General features: G+C 41.6%; 1 protein-coding gene across 1 annotated transcript; it reads right to left on the reverse strand.

The window, feature by feature from the left end:
- Positions 1–813: 813 nt before the first annotated feature.
- On the reverse strand, positions 814–6,688 carry LOC311229213 (peroxisomal membrane protein 2-like; the record flags this gene model as incomplete). The annotated part of the gene is made up of 5 exons (XM_084315285.1): positions 814–882; positions 976–1,095; positions 1,196–1,358; positions 5,672–5,794; positions 6,585–6,688. 5 exons carry the CDS (start codon positions 6,686–6,688, stop codon positions 814–816), a joined length of 579 nt encoding a protein of 192 aa, XP_084171411.1.
- Positions 6,689–23,007: the final 16,319 nt, after the last annotated feature.

A 23,007-nucleotide genomic window follows, 5' to 3' on the forward strand; every position in this document is an offset into this window, starting at 1 on the left:
AGGTTGAAAACAAGGAGAAAGTGCCTGTGGACCAACAGAGGCTGCTTCACGAGAGCAGGCAGATGGAAGACGCCAATACACTGGAGTACTACAACGTCAAAGCTGGAAGCACCATTTTCCTGACTCTCCGACTGAGAGGAGGCTGAGAGAACACACCCCTGAGACCTTAATGTCAATCATTCCATTTTATTTAACATTTTAGGCATTTAGTTCTTTTCCACATGTTTTGCCTATTGATTTATTAGCTAAAGCACACTTGTTCCGAGTAAAACGTTCATGTTTATGTTGAAGTTGTTTTATAAAGCAAAAAAAAAAAAAAAAAATGACATCATACTATAAAATATTACATTCATTCATTATGATCACACTGAAATGTGGTCAATATATCATCAATATTCTGAAAGAAAGTTTTTTCATAATCGTAGTCTCGATGCAAATATAATTGATTAAAGCCAATGTTTCAACACAACAGAAATGTTGGCTTTAATAGATTATCTTTGCATTGAGTTACGAGTACGACAACTTTCTTTCATACTATTGTGTTTTTATTGTGCTCAGAACCTCCAACAGTGCGTTCCCCTTTTCCTTTTTCAATACATCAACAGTGTTAGATCACATAATGTTACATTTGAGTGAGTTAAACTTAAACCATTTGTTAGGACTTAATTACAGTAGTTATTGTATGACCGCTATGGTGCAGCACAACAAACAAAATTAACTGGTCTGGTTGTACAAACGCTGGTGTGCTCTGGTGTTCACAGCCATACACCAGCTGCTGTGGTGCAATTCATCAATCAGGGAGGAAATCATCTTTCATTTCCTCACAGAAGCAAGGTAAGCATACCAAAACATGGCAACCATGTTGGCAAACAGCACTCTGAACTGAAAGTAAAAACAGAAGAGACAGGAAAAGGCAACGGTCAGTTACTTTGAAACCCTTTGAGGAGAACAGTGGTGTGTGTCAGTGGGACTTACCTCGACTGGCACAAAGTTGATATTGACGAACTGGAAGGGAGTCCAGACTTTCCAATTCATCTTCAAGGCAGTCCAGTAACTACTTCTCAATTTGCTTTGCAATTCTAGCCAACCTTTACCCTGAGAATAGATTAGAATGCATGAAAACATTTACGGCAATTTTATTCTTTGCATCCTTTGTTTGATCTAAGAAGGGCCATGCGTGTTCTGGACAACCCACCTCTAGAATGTTCATGACAAAGTAGAATATGAGCAGAAAGCCTGGGGCGAAGATGAGACGATCCAACAGCAGACGGTAGACTATACAGTAAGGATCTGTGCTAGGCATCAACACCTCCATGAGATGGTAGAAGTAATGGCTCACTGGTCCAGTAACAAACAACCTGAAACAAGCAGAAGAGAGCACAACAGCTAATTGCATGGTTTTAAAATATCAATTTATTTCGCCCCCTCTCAACTAGTAGAGGCACTGATACACGACTGTGACGGGAGAATTTCTCCTATGCTAAAATTTGATACAAAGAGCCACGTGTAACTCAGAAATCAAAGCAACTTGATTTGCTGCATTTATTCATATAAAATTGTGTTAAGAGCTTATTTTTCAATAATCTATGTCCTGTGACTACAAACAAATGGACTAAATCTGTAATGTTCATTACAAGGAAGGAAGTGACTGGATTGTATCATTTCATTTCTTGGCATCAGCCAATACAGTTTAGTCCCTAGTATTTGCATTGAAAAGGTGCAATCAGTGCATCCCTACCAGTTAGAATAAAAACTTGAATTAGCAGTAGTAGCGTGTCAGGGAGTGGTCACTTCCAAATGAAGATACAAATGCATGGCTAGTTCATTATATTGGGATAAACTATGTAGTTACTGGTATTGACTGACACAATTTTACATTACACCACATTGCTGTCTAATTGTAAATCAGAATTAGAGGGCTCTTTATACAACGGCATGCAAATTTCTCGATTCTGATTGGCTGAAACAGTCCATTTACACGTATGTATTGGGAACACTCCACGCTGCTGGCCCAGGACCCGCCCACAACCGAATCACATCACATCACTCCGCCGGATCACAAGATGGCGGACAATAATCTTTAACAAATGGATATGTTGATAACGACTAAACGACTAAATATCAAGCGATTCTGTCACGGCGAATGTCTTAGTCTCTTACACAATGTTGGATTGTGTAATCTATGGGTCATGAATCATTGTGTAACAAAAGAAAAATCGCGGATTGATTGATTGATTAATTTGCAATTCTTTTTTTCAATTTCTTTTTCCTTCCCTCTGACTGCAGCGCTGGCTCTAGTCTCCACCCACCCCCCCCCACACACACACACACACACACACACACACACACGTACACATTCACATTCACACACACACACACACACACACACACACACACACACACACACACACACACACACACACACACACACACACACACACACACACACACACACACACACACACACACACACACACACACACACTCCTGTCTGCAACAGCGAGGGAAAGTCAGACTGAGAGAGGAGCAGCTGAGTGCTGCGCTGTTTTAAGTGAGCATGGTCTATTGAATTGATTGATTGGTTGATTGCTAATTTTATTACTGTACGCCTGGTTTCCAACTGGTTAAGTTTAGGCTAAAAAAATAAATAAAAAATAGGGCGAAGAAAACTTTTTTTTCCTATAGGGCAAAGAAGACTTTTTAATTTGTTTTACCTACTTTCTATAGAAGCATCTAAGAATGAAGTTCTATAGAAAGTAGGTCTGCAGCCCCTTAACAATTGTGTGTATTGAGCCGTACTGTATTGTACCCATTCTGCATCTGGTAATAAAATGTTCAATCAATCATTCCAATAATACACAGTTGGATGTGTTAGTTGGTTGGATGCACTTCCGAGCTGCTTCCACATGAGGCAACTTCTCTCAATCATTCCAATAATACACAGTTGGATGTGTTAGTTGGTTGGATGCACTTCCGAGCTGCTTCCACATGGAGGCAAATTGTCTTTTTTGTAGTTGTGGGAACTACTTTTTCTGGCGGATGGTTTTTTCAATAAATCTTCGATTAATGTGTGTTTATTGTATAGCAATAAGGTTGGATGAATGTGGCAGTTGTATAAAAGCTTTACACCACTTGCAGTCGTGATTTGTGAACAATAAACCATGCCTAGGGGGGTCTAACGACCACCCCTAGGCATGGTTTATTGTTCACAAACCACTCCTGCGCGTGATGTAATGCTTAATTATACGACAGTGGTTCAGGAGGTAGAGCAGTCGTCTGGCAATCCGGAGGTTCCCAGTTCGATTCCCGCTCCTCCCGGGCATCGTGTCGATGTGTCCTTGAGCAAGACACTTAACCCCTATAGGCTCCCGATGAGCAGGTTGGCACCTTGCATGGTTGCCTCCGCCGTCGGTGTGTGAATGTGTGAGTGAATGTGTGAGTGAATGTGTGAGTGAATGGGTAAAATGTGAGTAACAAATTGTAAAGTGCTTTGGATAAAAGCGCTATATAAAAAAGCAGCCATTTACACATCTCCTACATCTTTCAGCTCCTATAATACATCCTAATGTATTTTTTTCCAGTCTGGACTTTAACTGTACTAGTACTGTATACAACAACCTACCAAAAATAACCTACATTTTACTAACATCATCAACTCCAAGGATGTAACATCCTCACATGACATCACAGGAGAATTTCAAACTAATGAACTCCCAATATCTTGCAAACCAAATGTATTACAAACTGTTATGGGATATGTGTGAGATTGTGCAAAGACAATCAGCAGTTTTTGTTTGTTTATGAGCCTAACTACTTATCAAAGATAGTTTACCAACAATCCTACACGTTACACTTCTTACATGTTACACAAGCTAATCTGCAAGGAGTTTCCCCATCAATTCCTGTGATTTGGTGCTGAGGAGCTTTAGATTAGATTCGATTAGATTCAATGTATTGTCATCATTACAGCACAAGTACAGTACAATGAAAATAAGTTTGGCATCCAACCAGATGCAAATGTAACAGTAAAGTGCAATAGTAACATACAATGTACGGGTGATTAAGCTGGGTATATAATATATAAATGAGTACTACTGAGTGTAGTGCTAATCAGATGTATGTACACTACAGAGTTGTAGTATTAATATGTACAGTGATGCAGGTATAAAAACAGTATGGTAGTAGTCATACTGGCCTGCAACATAACTAGGTAAGGCATATGTACAGACATAGATATAGTATGTACAGGATATGCAAAAGGATTATAGATAGAATAGAATAGAAATACTTTTATTATCCCGTGGGAAATTTGACACTGCAAATCGCTCAACATTTAAACATTTACACAGAACAGGTCACAAATTACAATAAGGGTGCTTTCACACCAGAGCTGTTTGGTCCGGACTATCGGACCAGAATTCGATAGTCCGCTTTTTTGGGGTGGTGTGAATGCGCAGTCGAACTCTGGTGCGGACCAAACATGCAAACTCTGGTCCGCCAAAAAACATAGGTCTCGGTTCGCTTCATCGGACCAAACGCGGACCAAATATAGGAAGTCACCTGATAAACTGTGCACCAAATCAGGAAGAAAAAAACACCACGGCGCGCGGCATTCACTGCAAAACAAGCACACTGTAAACATGTCTCGTGGACAGACTTGGGCGAATGATGAAGTGAAAGCCCTGATCGACATATGGGCAGAAGACCAAATAAAACAGCTGCTTGTGGGCACTCACAAAAACAACGAGGTGTACAAGTTGTTTAGCGAGAGGATGGCGGTAATGGGTTATAATCGAACGATGGATCAATGCCACACTCTTCTACTATCACGCTTCTTGCGGCTGTTTGTGTTTTCGCGGATTTCACTTCCTGAAGGGGAGGGATTTCCACTCTCCATTGTGTCCAATAGACGAGCGCCCTTTTCGACCGCGTGACATTGTTCAGAAATTTTGGTTCGTCTGCATTCACATTGCAATTAGTGTAGAGGTCTGAGCACTGGGGCATCTGGGTAGTGTAGAGGTCTAAGTACTGGGGTATCTATCAAATGACGAATGCAACAATGTTGCAACTTCACCACCAGAACCGCACCGAGTCCACCAAAACTATATGTGAAAGCGCCCTTAACGAATCAAATCAAGTTGCCTAGGATAAGAGTAGAGTAAAATAGAATAAAATGGAATAAAATATACAGTAAATAAATACAGTAAAAATATACTGAGGTCTACAGTAGGTGTAATATTGCACAGTGCTGTTTCAAACTAAGTCCAGGAAGATGGTAACTGCCACTCTGTGCTCAGTGATGCAGTGAGGCACAGTGATGCATTGTATAGTCTGATGGCTGTTGGAATGAAGGACTTCCTGTGCCGTTCAGTGCTGCATTTGGGTAGTGTGAGCCAGCCTATGTGCAGGTGTATACAGCCTTATTGTACATGCTATCACACAGAGTTATGGGTTATATGCAGGTGTATAGTAGGTATATAGAAGGATTATATGCAGGTATACTCACACAGGTATGGAGATATTAACTTGAACAAGAAGGAGGGCTACAGCGTTCTTGTAGTGTGAATCCAGTGTTTAGAAGGTATGGAGATAATATCCCTAAATAATAACTATATGTCTATATATTATATAGACATATAGTTATTATTTAGGTTTAGCACGTGTCGCTCACCCATAAACAGCATAGCTGGTAGCTCCAGCTGCATCAATCTCCTTCAATGGAATTCCATCTTTGGCCCTTTTTCTCACCTCCAAGATCTGAGATAGCAGATTTCCCAAAGCTGACAGGATGCCACTGAAAATGCAAAGGACATAAACATGTATTATGGCAGGATAGTTAGGCAAGTTTCATTATGCATAATACTGATAGAGCACAGACAGTATCAGAAATATTAGAACTATCTAAAAAATAGTCATTATAGATACATGGGAGAGGCTCCTAAGGAAGATACTGATTGGCTAAAATCAGATAGAAGGTCAAACTAGGTTCATGCAAAACAAAGGTCTGTGTACATAGAGGCCAGGCTCAACTTTGAAGCTAGCAAACAACGTTTTTCAATCAATATAACATCATGTAAAATCAATACACACACACACACACACACTCAACATTAGAAAGCCTGATATGAGACTCTGTGTACAAACTAGCATCTTGATAGCATAAAAAGTATCTCTCTGCACCCCCCCTCTCTCTCTCTCTCTCTCTCTCTCTCTCTCTCTCTCTCTCTCTCTCTCTCTCTCTCTCTCTCTCTCTCTCTCTCTCTATCTCTCTCTCTCTCTCTCTTTCCCTCTCTATGTCTCTCTCTCTGTCTCTCTCTCCCTCTTCCATTCTTAAAATCAATACATGGTATGTTAATATAATAGAATATAAGTTACATTGAACAATCTAAATTAGCTGACACACATGTATCAGTTTCTTGCATTTGACTTGGCTGTACTGACTGTACTGTACTGTGGCCAAAAAAAGCTACAAAACAGGATTCTTGCAATATTGTGCCACTCCTCTCAACCCAGACAAGCTAAACGTTAATATTATCAGCTACCTGCAATGTATTTTCAAGCTAAACATATGAATGAACACTGACCTTGTCACAGATTTAGTAAGAATGGGATATTTCTTCAGAAGAAGCAAATATTGCTGTAGCACATGGATGGACGAATCTCGAATTGGTAAACTTTCCAACGACATTGTTAATTCCTATGTAACGTTAACATTGGCATCAAATAAATAACAGTCTCTGCTAACATTGATTAAGTAGAGGCAAACGACCCCAACAGCAAATTATTTCCTCTTTCAGCTCACCCAACAGCGTGAATACTTTCGACAACAAAAGCTTAACCAGTGTAGAAACAGGCGTCGGCCAATCAGAGAGCGTCTCCGAGAAATGCGGCTTGGTTTGGTATTCACGCATTCAGGCCACACGACATCGAACGTCACGCTCTGCGTGCACTAAAACCACGCCCACACCACATCTAAACACGCCCCCTTGACACGAAAAGGTACAATTCGCTGCTCCTCGTAAATGTGGGAACTGAAAAATGTATCACAACACAAACTCAACAAATTTTCGTTCAGAATTCATGTAGTTCATAGATTATTATATTAGTGCCAATTCTCTAGTGCTATGTCTACCGCTAGTAGCTTCCTGTTTGTAACAAAACGTGAGCAACACATTCTCAAGTGTTCCCTGTCACACTCCTACACAGATTGATTGATTGAAAACTTTATTAACAGATTGAAGAATGGGTACAGTACAGTACAGCTCAATACATACAATTGTTAAGGGGATGCAGACCAGAGAAAGAGTTTCGTTTACATCAGGGTCCCCCATTTTCAATTCATCATAAGTTATGACATATACGACATACAGATAGACAGTATTGCTACATCTATACATTTATGACATACCAGATTTGCAAATACAGTACTGTTTGTGATACAAAAAGAGTCTAGAAAAAAGAGAGTATGTACATTTGACGTAGAAACTGTACATTGGAGGAGGTTGGGTACTGGTAGGTGGGGTGGGGGGTACTGTACATTGGAGGTGGTTGGGTGGGTGGGGGGGGGTTGGGTAGGAGGGGTGGGTGGGTGGGGGACACTGTACAACTGTACAAGCAAAACTGTACATTGGAATATTGACGTAACCATACTTGGTCATTTACTGTACATTGGAGGGGGTTGGGTTAGGACATTTACAGGGGCCAGTTTCAAATTGCAGTCTCGTAGGTGTTCTTTGAGAGTGGTTTTGAAAGTGGGTAGTGATTCACATTCCTTTACAGCTTTAGGTAGGGCGTTCCACATTGATGTGGCATAATTGCGAAACGTGTTTAGTCCCTTGTTTTAGCCGAATCTGGGTTTTACATGATTTGTGGAGCTCCCTCTGGTGTTGTGATTGTGGTATTCACTGACCTTTGGGAAGTATTTTGACATGTACATGGGTACATTGGTCGCGTAGTGTATCTTGTAGACCAGGCCTATTGCAAGTTGCTCGTCTACTCTAAGGCTCTAAGCCATCCTAGGTTGTTAAATTGGGCAGGGGTGATGTGGGTTCCAGGAGTAAGGTCAAGCAGTAGTCTGACCAGTTTGTTTTGAGATGTTTGTAATTTTGTTTTTAGCACTTTTGAGGTGCTTTGGTACCATGAGGTGCAAGCATAGTCGTAGTACCCTTGAATGAGTGCTCCTGCCAGCGTCTTCAGGGTATTCTTGTTTACCAGAGAGGAGATCCGGTACAAGAATCAAGTTCGTTGGTTGACTTTTTTTTATTACATTGGATGCCATTTTGTCACAGGAAAGATTTGCCTCTAGGATGGAACCTAGGTATGTAATTTCATCTTTCCTTGTGACAATATTGTCACCCACTGTAACTGAGAAGCCGTCGGTCTTGCTGAGTTTGTTATTTGAACCGAAGAGAATGGACTCTGTTTTGCCCAGGTGTAATGATAGTTTGTTATCAGCAAGCCATATGCAGATTTTGCCTAGTTCCGAGCTGAGGGTTTTTTAAACCTGTAACTTGTTCTTGTCAGAGACCAGCATGTGTACCAAATTCAGACTTCCGCGACCAAATTAGGAAAATGTGCCTATAACTTTGAATTGGGTGTATACAGAGTATCACTAATAACCAGAGATTAAGCTTGTCTGAACATGTATGAGTATAATATAGTACAAATCAAATAAACATCAAATAAACAGAATGACACTGGCGGCTGAGTGGCACAGTGGGCAAGGCGCTCGCCACTAACGCAGGAGATGCTGGTATCGAGCCCAGCTCTCGGCGTTGCTACCGGCTTGGCCGGGGCGTCATACTAACACAATTGGCAGTGTTAGAGGGTGGGAAAGCCTGTGGGTTGATTGATTGAATTGATTGAAAACTTTATTAACAGATTGCAGAATGGGTACAGTACAGTACAGCTCAATACATACAATTGTTAAGGGGATGCAGACCAGAGAAAGACTTTCGTCTTGTTTACATCAGGGTCCCCCATTTTCAATTCATCATAACATATATGACATACATGACATACATGACATACAGATAGACAGTGGGGATTGGACGTTGTGGACAGCGACTCCTACAGGTCGGTTGGTGCGCCTGTACAGCAGAATCAGGAAGTATCAGGGGCAGTGTGAGCCTCCCACGCGTTACTCCTCGCCACTGAGAGATCGCGCTGTTCAGGTGAAAATATGCGACAGCTGCCTCCTCGTGTACTGGAGGGGACACGTGATGCAAGGCTTGGTCCTCACTGCAGCCGACCAGTGGGAGGCATAGTCTAGCAACGTTCGAGACAGGGGAGGGGAGAATTGAAGGGAGAATTGGCGAGGCGAAATTGGGATGGGTGAAAAATAGAAAAAAAATAAAAATAAGGAGAAAAAGTGGATCAAAAAAATTAAAAAATAAACAGAATGACATACTATTTATATAATAGACTTATAGATAGTTCATAGAGGGGAGAGTTCACAGGCATATGGATATAGTTCATAGTCATAAAGGTCCTGACCAATCTTTTTTTTTTCTTTAGACCATGCTTGATCACATTTATTATAAATTATATAATATATCATATAATCCGCTTCCATTCATTGTGCTAAGCTAGGCTAACATGCAGCCAGATAGCTTTCTACTGAATGCACAGAGAGGAAACTGGTATCTATCTTCTTGTCTCTCTCTGGAGAAGACGATAAGCTAATTTCCCAAAATGTTGGCGTGTTCTTTTAGACCAGCCACACTCTCAGACCCAAATACATTTTTTATTTTAATTTTTTTTATCCCAATTTCTCACATTACATTTACCCTGAATGTTGACGTTATCCAGGTGAAAAGTTAACTTCATTCAAGCGAGGCATTGCAATCCTTGACATAAATCATTTGATGTATAATTAAATCAAAGGAAATGCGTTTGGGTCTGAGAGTGTGGCTGGTCTGCCGTTCTGCAGCTGGATACTATTGGTTTGTTTTGGCAAAATTCTTCTGCTCTGTGTGACAATAAATAAATGAATGATGATATGCAATTTGAAACCAAAACTAAGGCCTCAGTATGAGTTTAAGACGTGAACATGGTCATGTTTGTTGAATAAAAAAAAAGAAAAAAAAAAAAGAAAAAAAAAATTATCGGATCGGGAAATATCGGTATCGGTAGATACTCAAAATCACATGATCGGGATCGGATCGGGAGCAAAAAAACGTGATCAGGACATCCCTAATTTTTATTATTTATTCTTTATTCCGCCGATTTTGCCAACAAAACTCCTCCCAGAACGTTCGCGCCCCATACACGTGAAAGGTATCAAAACGACCGGCTTGCTCCAACTCGAGTGTCTATTGCTTTTCGGAAAGTTTCACCACACCGTTTGGCTACAAATCGACTTTAAACAGGAACATTTCGGTCCCATTGGGAATGAATGGCAAATTAGAGTGTAGGAGCTGATTTTTTTTTTTTTTACCACCACCTTGGGTAAATTGCGACAGTGATCTCAATTTCGGACGTAGATATCAAAACAACACATCAAAACGATGACACGGCTGTCCCCTCGCTCACAAAAGAATAAATGGAATTGGACATTTCTATCTCAACTGATTTGTTTGAAAGTTATCCTCTACATACAAACCAATGGGTTCCACTCTAAGAAAAAGCTGATTTTTGAGCTTTCCCCCCCTTGTGTTATGATCGCCACCGGGGCCACAATTGTCGGCGGAATGACACAATATCGCACACAACCCTTCACATAACCCTTCAAGTGCTCATCTGAAAGTCACAACGCTTCATCTCTTATCGTTTGCTTTTAATCATTGTGAGAATGAAGTCATGCATCTGCCCTCATTGAAATACATTGAAAGTGAAAGTGCAGCGTCATTGCTGATTGCATCACCCTAATCAGTGGTCAGCAGGTGTGTGTGTGGCTCATGGCTCAAAGGAAGCTGTCAATCAACTCAGTACAGCTGACCTGGCAATGACCTCTCATGGAGTTAACCCTTCATCGCCCCTCTGTGTAGCAGTACTGAATTGATTGACAGCGCCCTCTGTCTTGCGGGTAGGGATGTCCTCTTTCATTGGTCTATGTTGACCCATTGTACTCAGTAGGGATATCTTCTTTCATTGGTCGATGTTTACCACTCCCCCGATCCTTAGACCACACCCCCTTAGGCCACACCCCCTTAGTGTATCTCTTGAACCGTTTGTCGTAGAGACTTGCGGGTTGTGTCATTGTACTCAGTAGGGATGTCCTCTTTCATTGGTCGATGTTGACCACTCCCCAGAGCCTTAGACCACGCCCCCTTATGCCACACCCCCTTAGTGTATCTCTTGAACCGTTTGTCGTAGAGACTTGCGGGTTGTGCCATTGTACTCAGTACAATAGTGTGTGTAATAGTGTGCTAGTGTAATAGTGTGTAATAGTGTGCTAGTGTAATAGTGTAATAGTGTGTAATCGTGTGTAATAGTGTGTAATAGTGTGCTAGTGTAATGAGTGTGTGTAATAGTGTGCTAGTGTAATAGTGTGCTAGTGTAATAGTGTAATAGTGTGTAATAGTGTGTAATAGTGTGCTAGTGTAATAGTGTGTAATAGTGTGTAATAGTGTGCTAGTGTAATAGTGTAATAGTGTGTAATAGTGTAATAGTGTAATTGTGTAATAGTGTGTAATAGTGTGTAATAGTGTGCTAGTGTAATGAGTGTGTGTAATAGTGTGCTAGTGTAATAGTGTGTAATAGTGTGCTAGTGTAATAGTGTGTAATAGTGTAATAGTGTGTAATTGTGTAATAGTGTGTAATAGTGTAATAGTGTAAGTGTGTAATAGTGTAATAGTGTAATAGTGTAATTGTGTGTAATAGTGTAATAGTGTAAGTGTGTAATAGTGTAATAGTGTGTAATAGTGTGTAATAGTGTAATAGTGTGTAATAGTGTAATAGTGTGTAATAGTGTAATTGTGTGTAATAGTGCAATTGTGTGTAATAGTGTAATTGTGTGTAATATTGTGTAATATTGTGTAATAGTTTAATAGTGTGTAATAGTGTAATATTGTAATAGTATAATAGTGTGTAATAGTGTAATAGTGTAATAGTGTAATAGAGTGTAAGTGTGTAATAGTGTGTAATAGTGTAATAGTGTAATAGTGTGTAATAGTGTAATAGTGTAATAGTGTGTAATAGTGTGTAATAGTGTAATAGTGTAATAGTGTAATGGTGTGTAATAGTGTGTAATAGTGTAATAGTGTAATAGTGTGTAATAGTGTGTAATAGTGTAATAGTGTGTAATAGTGTGTAATAGTGTAATAGTGTGTAATAGTGCACACCCTATTATTTGACTGTCCCTGTCCCCTCCATCAAGGCTCATCCGCCCCCTTTTTGTATCTTTTGAACCGTTTGTCATAGAGACTCGCGAGAGACCCTCTCCCGTTGGCCGGCGGTGCACAGGCGTCACCCACACTTTCACAATTTCCCCTGCGCGGAATTGTCTAGTTCTTATTACTTTTGTATAATTAAACTATAAAAGAAATCCACATCTGAATAGAACAAAATTATTTGTCACGACAAATCCCCCTCTTTCAAAGAGGATCTGAGCACGGTCGGAATCCCTGCCAATACCAATTTCCTCTCTGTGCATTCAATAGAAAGCTTTCCCGCTGCAAGTTAACCTAGTGTAGCACAAATTAATGGAACCAAATACGGATCAGCTAGCATAGCTTAAAAGTCTGGGAGAGGTGTTTTTGGCCAAGAGCTAGGCTAGCTGATCCATATTCGCTTCCATTCATTTGTGCTAAGCTAGGCTAGCTTGCAGCTGAACACAGAGAGGAAATTGGTATATTCTTGGACTCTGGAGAAGATGGTAAGCGCATTTTCCATAATGTTGGCGTGTTCCTTTAATGGGATTTTAGATGTAGTACAGCGGACTCTCCATCAGAATACTCAAACATATGGAATATGTAATTGACTGCTGGTTGTTATTTTGTTCAGTCGCAGATGGTTCAAATAAAATACAAATCACCACCCTCCTGTCACTATAGTGAGAGTACAGGTAGGTACAATTTCAGTGACTTTTTCATGTCCAATTTTACTATGGAGGTCAATGGATAAATCAGACAGGAAAAAGTGACTGAAAAAGATAGAAGGGACCGGGTAGTTTTGTATGGACGTAAGAACTCTGAAATATAAAGAGGAACATGGCCATGTCATAATGAAAGGAAGCCTAAATGAAAGTGTATGCATGTATAATTTACCATGGTACCTACTACCAATGATAGTCAAAACATGAGGTCAAAATGGTAGTCAAAGCACGAGGATACAAAAGCATGAATAATCTTCTCTAAATCCTGAAAAGACACAACTGTTCTTAGTTTGGCAATATTCCTGTTATAAATAGCAAAGAGTGCTACATCCTGCTCAAATTGCACATGAGGGTAAAACATTACAGCAAGGTTTTTGGAAGTGAGCTTAACATTTATCGTTTGCAGACGATAGTGCTAATAAGTCAAAACTGTGATTCCAAAACCAGTTGTAATCACATAATTCTACAAAAATGTTCATGTGTGAGCGTGCGTGTGTGTGTATTGATTAATTTCATCTAAAAACCCACTTGTTTTCACGACTTCTGAAAGTAACATTTTCACTCAAGCACATAGCACTGCCAATGGTAGGCATATTCCCTGACAATACAAAATAAGAGATAAGATAAGATATTCCTTTATTGATCCCCTTGGGGAAATGGAAGTATAGATAATTATTTAAGCATGTGCCAATGGACATAACACAGAAGAACATGGCAACTCACTGTCATTCACATTCAATCTGTCTGATTGACAGGTGTGATGATAAAAAATGGTAAATATGTGTAAACCATCATACACAATATTACTGGCTCTAGGTGATATGAGGAAGGAACTATCTGTAATGACATAGGGCGGGAAGCAATTTAATACACAATACATCGTCCTTAAATCTTTCTTAATCAACGTGTTATCTACATTGTTTATATATAATGATATTGACAAGTGAATTAGTGCAAGCTCTAACTAAGATGTCTGTTGCAAGTTTTATTCACACAGGGCAGGAGCGCAGAAGGTCCCGTCAACGAAGGAAACCCAGCTCAAATTAACCCTGGTGATTCTGTGTGGGAAAAAAACAGAGGAAAAGTTAAAAGAACTCAGGTGGTCTAGGTGCTATTGACCAGGACGCACTCTGTAAAAATGTCAAAAAGGTGCACCTGGGCATCATATTTCACACTATTCATTGGCAAAAACACCAGGGGATAGGGCAATAGGGGAAATACCCTCCGACCTAGCCCCTTTCGTGACTATGATGCACCGAGTGAATCCACAGTCACTTGCTCCTCAATAGGAAAGCAACCTAGATTTACCCTGAAGGACTGGTTCTGGCCGAACCGTTCGTTATACAAGTATCACAGAGACATTTCAAAGGTACTCACAGTTGCACGAGGGTTTCAGACAGAGATACGGGATGGTTTGAAAGCTCGGCGTTGCTAATAAACATTTTAAATATTTTTTATAAACTGGTCAACACTGCTCAAAACGGCATTATTTTCGGCGTTGGCTGCCTGGTGCGCCTGCACTGTGATAACATATTTAAAATGTTTATTAGCAACGCAGAGCTTTCAAACCATCCCGAATCTCTGTCCGAAACCCTCGTGCAACTGTGAGTACATTTGAAATGTCTCTGTGATACTTTAATTTTGTATCCACTTTTTCTCCTCTTTTTCTATTTTTCTCCCATCCAAATTCCACTGTGCCAATTCTCCCCTCCCCTGTCTTGAACGTTGCTCGCATATGCCCCCCACTGGCCGGTTGTAGGGAGGATAGAAGCCTTGCATCACATGTCCCCTCCGGTACACGAGGAGGCAGCCTGTCACATCTTTTCACCTGCCAGCGTGGACTCTCATTGGCGAGGTGTAACGTGTGGGAGGCTCACACTACCCCCGCCATTTCCTGTCTCTGCTGTGCAGGCGTCCCCAACCGACCTGTAGGAGTCGCTGTCCACAACGTTCAGATTACCACCCATCAACTTCCACCCGCTAACTCTGCCAATTGAGTTAGTGTGACGGCTGGCCCAAGCCGGAGGCAACGCCGACAGCCGGAGTCAAACCCGGTGTGGTGACGAGCGCAATGTCCGCTGCGCCACCCAGCCGCATGTCTCTGTGATACTTGTATAACGAACGGTTCGGCCAGAACCAGTCCTTCATGGTAAATCTAGGTTGGTTTCCTATTGAGGAGCAAGTGACTGTTGATTCACTCCGACCTTGCCACAAAGGTGAATGACAATGAAACAATTAACATGCCTTCCCAAAAAGGGACAAGGCAAGCAATTTGGCCCCAAAAGAGCATAATTACACCCACTAAACCACAAACCTGTCCTACCAGGGCCATAGGCCTCAAGCCACCAATCATAATAGGCCTCTTGTATTGCTCCATAAAACTGTTTTGAATCAGCATTGAATGGTGTATGTGAAACCAGATGGGAGGTCAAATAAACAGCGGAGCATCTCTCCAGTTCTCAAGCCTGCCCTACTGGTCAAATTAATGAAGAGTTGAGTGTATGAGAGATGTTGATTCATGTTTGGGGAGAATATGGAGTTTTTATTTTTATTATTTTGGTATGATTAATTATTAGCCGTTTTCATATTGTGGTGGTAGTTTTATAGATATGGTTGGTCATTGGTCATAATAAAATTATGACCAAGGGGGGATTTGTAAAATATCTATAAATCTACCTATCTATAATTCTATCTATTGTAAAAGGACTATGAAACAGTGTCTACAATATGCCATATATGTTGAGGTTCCATGGTAACCAGCATTCCATTTGTAGGCCGACCTTGAGAGTTCTCTCTCTCTCTGTTGAGGGAGGGTCAGGGACTTGCTATGACAGACTCACTGGACAGACGGGAGCTTCTTGAGGTGAACTGCTGGACAGCTAACTGGACCCACCAGTCTGTGTGGCATTTCGTCTTAGGGACTCACTGGCTTGAGAATATATTCTGTCTTTTATTTTTTCTGCATCAACTGTTCTGTTATTCTTATTACTTTTGTATAATTCAACTATAATAAAATAAATCCACATCTGAATAGAACAACATTATTTGTCACGACGGATACCTCTCTTTCAGAGGATCGGAGCACAGTCGGAATCATATCAATCATCATGACAATACCAATTTCCTCTGTGCATTCAATAGAAAGATTTTCTGCAGCAAGTTAACCTAGTGTAGCACAAATGAATGGAACCAAATACGGATCAGCTAGCATAGCTTAAAAGTCCGGGAGAGGTGTTTTTGGCCAACAGCTAGGCTAGCTGATCCGTATTCGCTTCCATTCATTTGTGGTAAACTAGGCTAGCTTGCAACTGGATAGCTTTCTATTGGAGGACCGAGAATAGGCGGCTTCTCTTTGATGACCCTCCCGGAGCTTGGATAGGAGTGGGTCTGAGGCGGCCAGAGGATGTAGAGCGTAGGGGTTTGACAGGTGTGATGATAAAAGGGGTAGTCTCAGTGAATTTGGAGCCAGTGAAAGAATAGATATGAGATGTGTCCTCCTCAACCTTGGAGACCTACCCCTCCTCATAATCCACAAACACCCCCACCTTCTGGGCCTTGGGGCACCGAGATCCCAACCAGTTTTATCTTTCACTTGGACCTCATAGTAAAAGCTGCCCGATGTGAAACCCTCCTTTCCCAAGACACAGACACTGGGATCAAACCTCTCTGGAACTCCTCACCCCCCAATCCTCCACTCAGGCACAGCCAACCTCCTCCAGCAGCCCAGGACCAGGCTCTGCACCGTGGGAGATCAGCAGCCCAGGACCAGGCTCTGCACCGTGGGAGATCAGCAACCCAGGACCAGGCTCTGCACCGTGGGAGATCAGCAGCCCAGGACCAGACTCTGCACCGTGGGAGATCAGCAGCCCAGGACCAGGCTCTGCACCGTGGGAGATCAGCAGCCCAGGACCAGACTCTGCACCGTGGGAGATCAGCAGCCCAGGACCAGACTCTGCACCGTGGGAGATCAGCAGCCCAGGACCAGACTCTGCACCGTGGGAGATCAGCAGCCCAGGATCAGGCTCTGCACCGTGGGAGATCGGGCCTTCTGCTCGGCTGCTCCCAGGCTGTGGAATGGTCTCCCTGACCACCTGAGAGCTCCAGTCTGTGGACATTTTTAAACGATGCCTAAAAACCCTCCTTTTTAATAGAGCCTTTGGCTAACTCCACTTTGTCTTTGTTTTGTGTATTGGGAATTGCCCTAGCCATGCCTATTTTATATGTTGCTTTAAATTGTAGTGGAGTAAAAAAGTACAATATTTCCTTTGAAATGTAGTGGAGTAAATGTACCAAGTTCCCTAAAATGAAAATACTAAATAAGTAAATAAGTAAAGTACATTTTTGTCAATTTTGTAAAAATACTTAGCTGCTTTCCACCACTACTTATAACTTGGGCTGCTCTTCTCTTAAGGTTAGAGAAGCAGCTTGTGACCAGAAGGGTTCAATCCCGAACCGACAGGAACATCTGGGTTGTGTTTCTGAAGTTGAGTCCTTATCCGACTCAACTAATGGCTCCAACAGACTCTCACAGGGGAATCCCTTGAAGGCAACGGTGGCAAGCAACTATAAAATGTTCGGACTAAGCAACTATAAGTATTTTTTTACTCAAGCACTGCACTGAAGTACAATTTCAAGGCACTTGCACTTTATTTTCATTTTAGGGAACTTTGGACGTTTACTATTTCAAATGGAATATTGTACTTTTTACTACATTCATCTGAGCCCATGTGTTACTAGTTACCTTGAAGAAGAAAATGTAGCATAAAAAAGCATGGCAGACATTTATGAAGATGGTGTATTTTTATATTTGAAGCCTGCCAACTACCAAGAGAATGTAATCAGGACCAAATACCACTTTAACATAACCTTTAATCAGGGGAGCATAACTGGACCGCATATCACTTTAACATAACCTTTAATCAGAGCAGCATAACTGGACCACATACCACTTCAACATAACCTTTAATCAGAGCAGCATAACTGGACCACATACCACTTTAACATAACCTTTAATCAGAGCAGCATAACTGGACCACATACCACTTTAACATAACCTTTAATCAGAGCAGTATAACTGGACCACATACCACTTTAACATAACCTTTAATCAGAGCAGCATAACTGGACCACATACCACTGAATGCTCCCAAGCACTGGGATACACAAATGTCATGTAGAATGCATACTTTCATACTTAAGTACATTCAATATAAAATGTGTATCTACTTTTACTCAAGTAGAGCTTTCTAAAAGCTGTGGGTGTATTCTTCTTCTTTTTTTAAATGATTATTCTTAAATCTTTTATCTATAGCACCTTTAAGTAAAGGAAGTGTGTACTACTCCCGCCACACTGCTTAAAGGTAACATCCACTCATCCTATTTTCAATGCCCGAAGGTGCATCTCGAGGTTACAGCATCACTCTTAATTATTTAGGTTAAATCAGGGTCGAGTAATTTGTTTAGATAAATCCCTGGATGTGTGTGCGCGCTGCCGGCGTTCAACACCCACTCAAAATAACAGCTGCAATAAATAGCAGGGCTGTAATTGATTAAACACGTTGCTTGAGGGGCGGTTGACGGAGTCGTAACAATTTAGCACTTCAACAAATACTAGGTTTACAATGAAATGCCACAGCTACATTTAATTACAATAGAATTGTTGCAATGATACTGATAAATAGATAAAATGTCTACTAAATCGTTTACAGCAGGGGTGGAAGTGAGAGCAAAGGAGAATCCCATGATGGACTGGGAGATTTCTTTCAGACTTGCGGTAGTTTGTAAAACACATGTCTGGATCATCGGCGTATTTAGACCACTATCAGTAGGGCACGTGCCCTACTGATGATCATCTGTGCCCCACTGATATATATATATATTTTTTTTTAACAAATGTTTTTTATTTTCCCTTTTTTAACATGATCAAATGATCATTTAACATGATCAAATAATTATTATAATATTTTTTTTACTTCGCTTTGAAATATTATAGTGAAATATTTTGCACTGTTGTCGCATTTATCTTGTTGAAATCCTCCAACAGGCTCTTTTTTGTAAGTTGACTGGTTTGCACACCAATAATACAGTGCAATAATAGAATAGTAGAATAGATAGTAAAATTATGCAATAGAATGGTCAGAGTAAAATAGTGCTACAGTACAATCAACAGCGGGGTGTATTAGAAGGCTATGGTGAAGAGGTACGTTTTTAGCTTATTTCTGAAAATCTAGCTTCCCTAATGTCCATAGGTAGTGTGTTCCATAACTTTGGTGCATAGTTAGCAAAGGCTGCATCCCCGATTTTCTTTAGACTGTGGCTTGGAACCTTCAATAGACCAGTAGTAGAGGATCGCAATGTTTATACTTTGTATATAAGGAGGAGGACCTTGAAATCAATTCTAAATGTTACCGGAAGCCAGTGTAGGTTACTTACTTGTAACTTCGGGGTTTTTCCAAGGAGTAAGTTGCCCCATATTGCTCTGTAACATTTCTCTTTTTGTTATAGGACCGACTAGTAGGATTTCAGTTTTGCCCTCATTTAATTTTAGGAAGTTGTTCGTCATCCATTTGTTTATTGCTAAGCAGTGGCGGACTGGGACACAAATTCAGCCCGGGACATTCAGACGCACCAGCCCACACACCGGCCCACGCACCGGCCCACGCACCGGCCCCGAAACTGGCCAACACAACGGCCGTTATGAAACACTTGTCCAGTATTAAACAACCCAAGGCTGTGGCTAAGGAGTCAACATCAGCGAGACCAAATCTACACACCGCCCCTATATGTGCACTCATGCACAGTGCACACACACACACACACACAGAGACACACACATACATATACCGTTACTTCCTGTCATTGGCATATGTTTTTTTTTTTTACTAACATCTTAGTGCTTCATTAGCCTAGGGATTAAGGATACATGAAGTATTAACTACACCATAATAATATTGAGGTTTTGATCCATAGAAAAGGTCTGTGCTACACAATTTCAGTTAGATTGGATTTATTGTCCTTTAATTTGGCACTCATGACATTAGTTGCTTGCCGTTTAATCAACATCGAAAGACCCCCCACTTCCTCCCAGACACCCATTCCAAGAGCTTGTTTTCTCTCTCTCTCTCTCTCTCTCTCTCTCTCTCTCTCTCTCTCTCTCTCTCTCTCTCTCTCTCTCTCTCTCTCTCTCTCTCTCTCTCTTCTCTCTCTCTCTCTCTCTCTCTCTCTCTCTCTGTGTATGTGTCTCTGTGTGTGTGTGTGTGTGTGTGTGTGTGTGTGTGTGTGTGTGTGTGTGTGTGTGTGTGTGTGTGTGTGTGTGTGTGTGTGTGTGTGTGTGTGTGTGTGTGTGTGTGTGTGTGTGTGTGTGTGTCTCTGTGTCTCTCCCTCTCTCTGTGTGTCTCTCTCTGTGTCTCTCTCTCTCTGTGTGTCTCTCTCTCTCTCTTTCTCTCTCTCTGTGTCTCTCTCTCTCTCTCTTTCTCTCTCTGTGTGTCTGTCTGTCTGTCTGGACTGGGCTCTCTCTCTCCCCTCAGGGTCAGCTGTGCTGGACTGGGCGCTCTCTCTCCCCTCAGGGTCAGCTGTGCTGGACTGGGCGCTCTCTTTCCTCAGAGTCAACTGCATAAGAAGAACATCAGCAATCAATAATAATGGCTTGAATTCATACAGCGTTTTTCAGCCTTTTGAAAACACCCAAAGTAGTAGTAGTAGTAGTAGTAGTAGTAGTAGTAGCAGTAGTAGTAGTAGTAGTAGTAGTAGTAGTAGTTTATTCAGTCATCATCTCACACAATACAATATATACACCATCATTTAACAATATTTGATTTTACAGTGACTGAGAAGGTACAGACTGAAGCAATGCTTATATAGCCTATGCCTGTCCTTATATTCTTAAGTTAAGGTTATCTACAAACATGTAGATGAGACTAATCGAGAACATGGCTAACTGTTGGGAATTCTAAGGTACATCTTATTTAAGCATGTAAAATGGCAACTAATCAATTCAATCAATTAGATTACCAATATTATATCAACATGAAAATTTGAAAGGGAACATAATAGTATTTTATTTGAGTATTTACTATTATAATATTAGTAGCCAATTAATTTGCAGCCCGTCCTAGGTTCTGATTGGCTCTCTAGGTTAGCACTTTAGCTTCTGATGCTGTGGTGGGCACTAGTCCTAACATTGCTAACTAAACTTTTAGTCAGAGAAAAAATGTCACGAGTCACGACTATTTACGTCCATGTGCTGTAAGGAATCAGGAATACGGAAAGCACATTGTCTTGTAATAGAATGACTGAAATCACTGCAAGAACTAGTATAGGCTAGCTAGCCCTCATGAACCGGCACACACCAACAGTAGAATATGCACTAGGCTACTGCACGCACCTGTCATGTTACTGTTGGTTCCTTCCACTTGAACTTCATCATCATTAGCAGCAGCAGCTACTCTAACGCCAGCCCTTCCTCTACTAAACATGTCTGTAATTTTAGAACATTGTTCTGCGTCTTTTACTAGCAATTCTAGCTTTTTCAGCTCCACCCTTTCTTTTTTTGCATTCTCCATTTCTGCGCTTCTAGGCTTACTCGCGGTTGGGAGGAAACGTGAATCTCATTCACTGATGTCTCATGTCTCATTCAAGACTGGCTAACAAAAGCATGTCTTTCACTTAACACCAAGAAAACAGTGTGTATGATGTTCACAAAGTCACCAGTAGAGGTCACTCACTCTAATGTGTTTCTGGGAGAGGCGGAGCTGGACATTGTACATTAATTCAAGTATCTTGGGGTCACATTGGACTCTACATTGACCTTCAAAAAGTAATGTGAAGAAAGTGACAAACACAGTCAAGTTTAACATCGAAAACTTCAGGCAGATCAGGCCCTGCCTGCCAGTTAATGCTGCAAGGATGTTTCTGCATTCAATGATTTTATCACACATCGAGTACTGTTTTATCAACTGGTCTCTTTCATATGTCACTACTCTTACACCAATAGAATTACTCTACAAAAAAGCCATAAAAGTATTTGATAGGAAACAAATTTCATTTCATCACTGTAATGTTTTAGAAAAACATAACATGCTAAGTTTCGAGAATTTCCAAGTTTTCAAATATACTTGCTTCATGTACAAGGTTCTGCATGGACTTGCCCCTCCCCCATTGAATGAGTTAATCCAACAGAAAGGAGACACTGGCATTACCACCAGGGCCATCAGTAGAGGGGACTGTAAGGTGCCTTTTCGGTATACTACCATTGCAAAAACTGTGTTCTCTGTTAAAAGTGGTAACTACTGGAATAGCCTACCAGTTGTGATTAGAGAGTGCCCTACATACTCCATGTTCAAGACCCATCTTAAACTGCATCTTAAGGCAAACCAGAACTGTGATCATTTTTAATCTGATTTAGTTTATGCAACTTGTTTATTGTTTTATTGCCGGCCCACACACTGGCCCACACACCGGCCCACATAATGGTCCACACACCGGCCCACATACGGCCCACACACTGGCCCACACACTACACCGGCCCACACACTACACCGGCCCACACACTGGCCCACACACTGGCCCACACACCGGCCCACACACTGGCCCACACACCGGCCCACACACTGGCCCACACACCGGCCCACACACCGGCCCACATACTGGCCCACACACTGGCCCACACACCGGCACACACACTGGCCCACATTAGTGGCCCACACACCGACTCACACACCGGCCCACACACTGGCCCACAGACTGGCCCACATACTGGCCCACACACCGGCCCACATACTGGCCCACACACCGGCCCACAGACTGGCCCACATACTGGCCCACACACCGGCCCACACACCGACTCACACACTGGCCCACACACCGGCCCACACACTGGCCCACATTAGTGGCCCACACACCGTCCCACATACTGGCCCACACACCGGCCCACACACTGGCCCACATTAGTGGCCCACACACCGACTCACACA

Source organism: Notolepis coatsorum (genome assembly GCF_963971535.1).
Source record: "Notolepis coatsorum genome assembly, chromosome: 5".
Classification (NCBI taxonomy): domain Eukaryota; kingdom Metazoa; phylum Chordata; class Actinopteri; order Aulopiformes; family Paralepididae; genus Notolepis; species Notolepis coatsorum.